Source organism: Olea europaea, chromosome 8 (assembly GCF_002742605.1).
Source record: "Olea europaea var. sylvestris chromosome 8, O_europaea_v1, whole genome shotgun sequence".
NCBI classification, from domain to species: domain Eukaryota; kingdom Viridiplantae; phylum Streptophyta; class Magnoliopsida; order Lamiales; family Oleaceae; genus Olea; species Olea europaea.
In genome coordinates this window covers 502,258-509,837 of record NC_036244.1, presented here as the reverse complement: position 1 = coordinate 509,837, position 7,580 = coordinate 502,258, and the positions used below count along the sequence as shown (strand labels likewise).

The 7,580-nt window shown below is 33.2% G+C and overlaps 1 protein-coding gene across 2 annotated transcripts; it reads right to left on the bottom strand.

Moving 5' to 3' along the window:
• Nucleotides 1-432: 432 nt before the first annotated feature.
• LOC111398456 (nudix hydrolase 8) lies at nucleotides 433-5,036 on the bottom strand. Of its 2 annotated transcripts, XM_023025358.1 has the most exons (9): nucleotides 4,449-5,036; nucleotides 3,743-4,005; nucleotides 3,348-3,413; nucleotides 3,105-3,242; nucleotides 2,868-2,945; nucleotides 2,734-2,784; nucleotides 2,587-2,621; nucleotides 2,178-2,286; nucleotides 433-916 (listed from the first exon to the last, which is right to left on the bottom strand). In XM_023025358.1, the coding sequence occupies exons 1-9, from the start codon at nucleotides 4,567-4,569 to the stop codon at nucleotides 710-712; spliced, it is 1,068 nt and encodes a 355-aa protein (XP_022881126.1). In that variant the 5' UTR covers nucleotides 4,570-5,036; the 3' UTR covers nucleotides 433-709. The 2 variants fall into 2 exon arrangements, with proteins under 2 accessions (XP_022881126.1, XP_022881127.1); XM_023025359.1 differs by lacking the exon at nucleotides 2,734-2,784 and having other exon boundaries at nucleotides 4,449-5,027.
• Between the last annotated feature and the right edge of the window lie 2,544 nt (nucleotides 5,037-7,580).

Sequence of the window (7,580 nt, the reverse complement as noted above, 5' to 3'; positions counted from 1 at the left end):
CTAAATTTTTTGTTTGAATATGAAGATTTAGATCACTAAGAATACCTCAATCATTTAAATTGATTGTAAATTTTGGATAACAATTTAAAAAGATAGGACCACTTTCTAAGCCCCTGTTTGATTCTCATTTTTTTGGATAAAATGCATTATGGAATAGTGGCTTTTTGGAGAATGTATGGTTAAAAAGAAAAGTTTCTAAAACACGTGTATAATAAGAAAAGTTTTTGAAATACGTGTATAATTATTTTATAGAAGAATGTGTGGTTAAAAATCAATTTTGAAAAAATGTATTCTCGAAAAGTGAGAATCAAACATGGGCTAAATTTGATTCTAAAATGAATAATAATGAATAGAAATGTTTAATAAGTCTCTTATATTGAAGAGTTAAGAGAATAGAAATGTTTAAACCAAGTCGAAACAAATGTTTGACAATAATTGAAATTAATCCCACATGAAGATATTTAAATATATATGGACAGCATATCAACATTCAATGTTATGGTATATGTACAAAGCGTCAGTTGACGCATCCAATATTACCCATCACTCCATTGTAAGATGGTTACATATTTAGACACCTCAAAAAGGAAAAATGAAAATGAAAATTAAAAGATAGGGAGAGAAGTAGCCTTACACAACCTTTCTACCCCAGGCAACCTTAAACAACTCGATCAAGTTTAAGCAAAACGAGCAAGGAATGTTTTATGCATCATCTCGCCTGGCAATTAGAATCTCTATCTTCAACTATGTTGAAGTACAATGAGGAGAGCTTGCCATCAAATTTAGAAACCAATTGATGAACTGATAATCCACAATAACACTTTTTAATCCGCGCAATGCAAATCTCAACTATTTTCTTGAACATGCTGTCTCCTTGGATTAATGGTTGCTCCACAAACTCGTCTAATGGCATCCACTGCATGGAGATTACACTGGGTGAGATATCATGAAGATCTTGAATCATAAGTAAAGGTAAGTTATTCGCAAAAACACACAGAAAGTGCTTTTATTCCCCTTTATGGTTGTTCTTTAACTTTCACAGAGAGACGAGGGTTCCATTTGATTCATTTCTAGATTTACTAGATGATCTAAAGCAATTAAGTTCTGATAACTATTACACACAATCTTAGTTTTACTCTACCCTTTCCTCTTCGGATATATTCTGTATACATATGGAGATCATTTCCTCTGATGAAGGAGGAATTCAGTCGTTTTGCACAAACCTGATTCCAAATTGACGTAGAATACAGTCAAACAAGAATGAGATTGAGAAAGAAAGAGAAGAAAGAAGGGAGAGGATACAAATGTATGGACGTAGAAACGGAAGGAGAATTAGACAGACTAAAAGGAGACGTGAAGAGAGAATTTACGGGGAGAAAATCAATTTTTATGCATATCAAAATTGTTTCTATAACAATGCAAATGCCCTCTTTATATAGCTTTAAACTAATCATAATTGTAGTAAAAAGTACTATAAAATTTATGAAATTAATGCCCAATTATATTTCCTAAATAAGCATCAAAATTGGAAACTAAACTTAATTAATATCTCATTTAATTCCGTCACTAGCATCTTCCTTAAATATGATATTATTGAAAATTAGTGTATTTCTTAATTCAGGATTTAATTATTTCTTAAAGGACTTCTCGTGAAAGACTACTTCCTACTTTTACACTCTAATATTGATATAGACGATCTTGATCCAGATTTTTTATTAACTGGTAACTGTCGGAATACTAATTCTTGGACAATTATTTTACTATTTTCATGTTTCATATTTTCCTCCAAGAAATTGGCTAGAAAGAACAGAAATCAAAAACAACAATTTATATTCTAGTTATTGCAGAATAGGGAATAACAATGACAAAAAGAATGCATTAATAAAAAGAGGAGACAGTGAAACAGGTGATATTCACTTCGCTTGCAGTTCAGCAAAATCTGTTGGGAAAGGGGTTGTTTTATGGTATGTTATTTAGGGAATAGCTAGTGATGTCTTGCTGAATATTTTGCAGGGTTGTTTTGTGATGTTTGGGATTAATAGCTAGCGATGTCTTGAGGATCTTGGTAGACTATGTTCCTCATTTTATTATTTGCAGTGTTTTTCCTTAATGAATGTTGATGGTTTTGTTTCACAAAAATGAATAAGGGTAAGACATTCATCACATCGTGTGTGCACCTTGGCTGCTTGAATTTCATGATCATCGACCACGATCTGTGTTGACAGTGGTCTTAACATGCAGATGAAGAACAAATCTGATTTCTCGAAAGACACATTCTGAGCATGCCTGCAGCGGAAGATGGATTATATATTAACACATGACTCGCAAAACTTAACTACATTCTGATTCGTTTTAGTGATTTATATCTGAAATTAATTTTCTACATAAGATTCCAAAATTTCTAGGCATTGTTTTCGTGAACATATGATTTAATAATTCTTCACACAATAAGCTGGTAAACTTTCATGATAGAACCAAAAGATGCTGATATAATTAGCTTAACAGTTTGCTCATGTATTTATTCCCTAGCGCTTCTCTTTTAACTCCGAATACTGTTGGTATATATGAGAATCAAATTGTTTGTACCTGAAAGCTACGACTTCCACAAATTCTGTATCAATCTGGAACACGATCAAATAATCCATCATTAAGAATCAAAGTCGTACTCCAAAATGTTAGGAGGAAATAAGAAACGTGTTCACCAAGAAAATGCACAAAGTGCTAGTATCTTACTCCTGTTTCCTCCTTAACTTCTCTTACGGCTCCTGTATATATTTCCTCGGACTGATCGATGAAATAGCATTAAACAAGATGCAGCTGTTATTCTCTAAGGACATTGCGGTAAAAGTTCAATTGACAAAACATACCTCAAGAATGAAACCAGTTGGCATCTTCCAGAGACCAAGAAGTGCTGGAGCACAATGTTTTTCTTGTACTACGAGTACCTGTACAAATGCAAGATTTAAAACTTATTGAACAATATTGTCAACTTCCAAAGGCTTTACCTAGAGAACTGCTAATATGCTGCATCTATAAATACATAGGATTAGTATTTTAGGCAACACGGTTTTGTTGGAATTTGTTCTAGGAATAGCACCTTATACCTCATTTTTTTCATTGATCACAAATCCACCGATTCCGACTTGATGTGAAGCATTAGAAGGAAGCAGGCAGGGCCCGTCGGGGATCCAATAAGTCATCATGATATAAGATCTTTCTGCATGGTGGTACTTGAATCCTTCCTACAATAGGCTGTTATGTTAGATATTGCTTTCCCTTTATAAATGATGAAATTATACTGTCAGATGCACAATACAAGAATGTAACACAAGAATGAGGTGATATACCTGTACAGCTATTGGAACAAGTCCACATTTTTCTACAGGCAGCTTAAGCCAAATACCCTTCTTTCCCTGCATTTGGGTTGCTTTAGATTGCGTATGCTCTGTGACTCACTGAATTAGAGGAAAGGAATAGGAATTTCCTAGGGGGCGAGAACATATGCAGTTCAAAGATGGCAAATTTTTGTTAATGTGATATTTTCACCAAAGAGACTCAAATAAAACGAACAAGAAATTGAAGAAATATTTGTAGTTGGCCGCACATATTCATCTTAATTATACGTCTCCACAGGATTAATAAGAACTACCCATTTTTATTAGGAACATTCCTTTACACTAAGTAAAATTAGAAGCTGCTGCATCTGAACCGAGCTAAAAGTGAACCAAATAAGAGACCGTACCTCTATTTTCCAATGGCAAATTGATGAACGAAGCATGGAGGCAAATACATTGGGATTAGATGGAAGTCTTTCAGGAATTACAACAACTCCATCATAAATATCATCAATTGCATCGAGAACTCTCTTATCTTTAATGTACATTTTTGAACTGGAACCATTTGTTCTATAGACCTTGTATGAATAAGAGTCTAAAATATTTTCGTGGCTAATTGAGTTGATAGCCTTTTGGGAAGTTCTTGAACAAGAAGCCTTTGGAAAAATGCCTGAAAACAAATTAGGAAACAACAAGAGAAATAAGAATAAGTTATTCAAATCAATGCCCAAGTAGAAATTCAGACAGATTATCTTCTTAACATTGATAATGAACATATAAGACACAGAATTTCAACTTCTAATGATGCAATATTAATTTATTTGTAATTAATTACATGAATTAACTTTCAAGACAAAAAACCAACAGCATATTCAAACTACAATCAAATGCCTCTTAAAAATTAGAAATCAGAAGAGCTATAAAAGCCCATCGTCCCAGGTCCAACAGTTCAACACAGCATCAAATCAAGAAAATGAATTACCATATGATAAAAGGGCTTGAATTAATTTCAAGAAAGACCGAAATGCAGAGAACTAGAAGGACAGAATACTCATGTGTTTTTCTGACTAAGAAAAATATTCTTAAAAAATCAAATGACCAAAAAGGGATTACCTCTCCAGGAACACAAGCGTGGAATGAGTTTAACAGTGTGTTTCGAGTTGAGAAAAGAGCTCGAAAGCATCATCTCTGTTTTAACAGATAACGACTTCGAACTATACAATTTAAGCTCCATTAAACTACAAATCTCAACTACCCCCTTCAACCTTAATCCACAATTACAATTCCACACCCCCAATAAAAGATAATTATAACTAGCTACATACGCAATCCAAGATTGATTATATTGTGCTCCTTTGAATATGTTCTGAGAATCTCTCGATTTGCTCGAAAACAAGGATAATCTTGGGATTCTTCACCCTACGGGTCTAACTATATGAAAATTAGGCAGAGAAATAATTAATAAATAATTAAAAATATAAAGGGCCATCGGTATCATTCCATGCCATAATATCAGGAATTATCTCGCAAGATTAATGTGTGAACATGTGGTCTGAAATGGGCTTGCATGTAAATGACAAAACAAAGCATAAAAATCGACTAAAAAAATCTGAGTAATATGAAACATATCAAGGGACAATACAAAAAACGAGGGAACTCCGGGAAGTAAATAACAAACACTCGTGTCGCTACGAGGATGAGGCAAAAGGTAACAAGGCGCGTGGAGCACAAGCAGACGACCAATCTATCAAGTAAAAAAGATTGAGCTCTTATAAGTCAATATATTAATCTTCAAATTCCTGTCTTTCATTCCTTGCATATATTAACAGAGCAATACATTTAAAAAGAAAAATTGAAAAACGTGTAGACGACTATAGGGTAATTAAGTGAAAAACATGATGGCTCAAATTTAAACTACGATTTAAATAGGAATTGACATCAAGTGTTTCTACTATTACATAAATATAATATGAATGACCAACATACAAATGTTTGGATTACTTATCTTTATAAAGTCGATGGAACTAAGTCTTAACAATATCCGATGTTCAAAAAATATTTTCTTTCGATTCAAATCATCGCAAGTGTACGGTTCATTAACAAGTAATAAAATAGATCAATTGAGTCCGAATATCGTCCCACAAAGATTGATTAGTTTTATCCTATCTATCGTAGTCTTAACCGAAACTAAATTACTCAAAGTGAACGAAATCCTAATTTGGAAAGAAAATCCTAGTTTTATGATTGGAATGAACTCAATATGCAAAACAATGTTTTAACGAATTAAAATGCAAATCAAATGTTTGGAATGCAAAGTAGTTGTATTCAATGAAAATTAAACGCACTAGGATCACGAATTCCCATGCAATGGTCACTCTAAACCCTAATTTCACAAAATGACAACATGATTGAATTGTTGACGAATCAATGCTACTAAATCTATCCAACACTTTCTTTCGAGATGTACTGAACCTATTCTTATACACCACCGACCTATATCTCTATGACAAATGCAGGTATAAGAATGCATGTGATTTTATGAATAATTAACGATTCACGCAAAGCATAGATATATATCTCTATTCCCTATCGGACCCTTTGACGATTTATACCTTGTTAAATTTATTTCTCCTCTCAAACATATGAAATAAACTACCAAACTTCACATAATTACGTGCACTTAATTATAGAAGAAAATTAATGCATATAAACCATTCAAATACGTGTTTAATGTCGAATTGTAAACTAGAAATTTAAAGATCACATCACATGGTACATCGATCTCCTAGTACATGAAAATCTAGCTAGACATGATAGGAAAACAAAAACAACAGAAAAATAAGGAAAGAACATCACCCAATCGCCCTTTGATTTGAAATCTTGAATCTTGGAATTCATTTCGTTCTTGCCTTCTTTTTCTCTTCAAATCCTCCCTAAAATAATGTATAATGCATGATATATCTTTTTGGACGTCCTTAGGGCTTTAACAGGTCTTCCAAGATTTGTTTCCATAAGAATTTCAATTAGGAACGGAAACAAGATTTTTCTCTCCAAAATTGACCTGGGCGACAGCCTAGGCAAAACCCGGGCAGTCGCCTAGGCATAGATTTTTGCCTCGATATTGAATTTTTCAAGTTGGGCGATCGTCTAGTATTTATAACTGGGCTGTCGCCCAGACATAATTTCTTCCATATGTTACATTTTAGCCCCCGAAGTTGATTCTTGATTCTTTCAAACACTTTCTCTTGCGTTTTCAATCCTTTGACTATTAATTGCATCCAATGGAACCCACAACATCTTTAATCTTCATTTTGTGATCTGAATCAACTATTGAAATGTTGTAATTTAATCCTCATACTTTGGATTTCTCCTTTTTTTGTTTTCCAATTGCTTAGAAACCAGTCTATCACTGAAATAAACGAGAAATTACTCAAGTTAAGTAACAGTTAACACTTTCGTGACATAAAAACTTAATAATATGGTCTAAATAAGTGTACAAAATGCAGTTATCATCCAACTCCTACTCAATTATATTATGATAATTTAAACTGAAAAATATAGATATATTAAAAACATATTATCTTGACTAAAGCTTCTACAACATTTTGTTCCATAGGCTAAAGAGAGTAACTATTATTAATACCTTTTCAGGACCATTCTATACTTCATTTGTGAAAAAGAAATTTGTATAGATTTGTGGAATTATTGGTGATTGTTGACCTCGTTTTTTGTAAGGAGGACGTGGACAACAAATGTCAGATTCACTCGCGTACACATAAAGCAGATTGCCACATGTGAACACAAGTTTCTAGCTGATAGTACTCTGAAAGCATAGGTGTAGGAGAGGCTCCACGAGTCCACATCGTGAAACAAATGTGTTCGTGCTCCAGCAATAGATTCATGAAATGCTGGTATTATGATCATCAATTACAAATAGCTCAATTAAAGCCAAATAACATAAACTTGTAGTTAAGTAAATAAATAGTTTTTAAGAAAGAAGAATAAAAGTAGTTTTTGTAGTGTCAAGGGTTGCATTAGTCTTCTTTATGTTGCATTGGGGGGTATTTATAGTGTTACAAGTGAAATGGTGACCATTGGATGAAAGTACACGTGGTCTCATCTCCTTAATTCAAGCATCTAATTATAGGCATCAATTTTGACCTGTTGGCATGTGGTACACTAAATACTTACATAGAGCTGCCACTTTTGTTGATAAGACTTGACATTTATACTCATTATTAGCGT

Excerpts from the sequence above, each read along its gene's own strand:
- LOC111398456 (XM_023025358.1), bottom strand. The coding sequence starts at position 4,569 with ATGGAGCTTAAATTGTATAGTTCGAAGTCGTTATCTGTTAAAACAGAG. Across the intron at positions 2,785-2,867 it reads CAACTGGTTTCATTCTTGAG|TCCGAGGAAATATATACAGG; the intron begins GTATGTTTTGTC and ends TTCATCGATCAG. Across the intron at positions 917-2,177 it reads ATGAAATTCAAGCAGCCAAG|TGGATGCCATTAGACGAGTT; the intron begins GTGCACACACGA and ends ATCTCCATGCAG.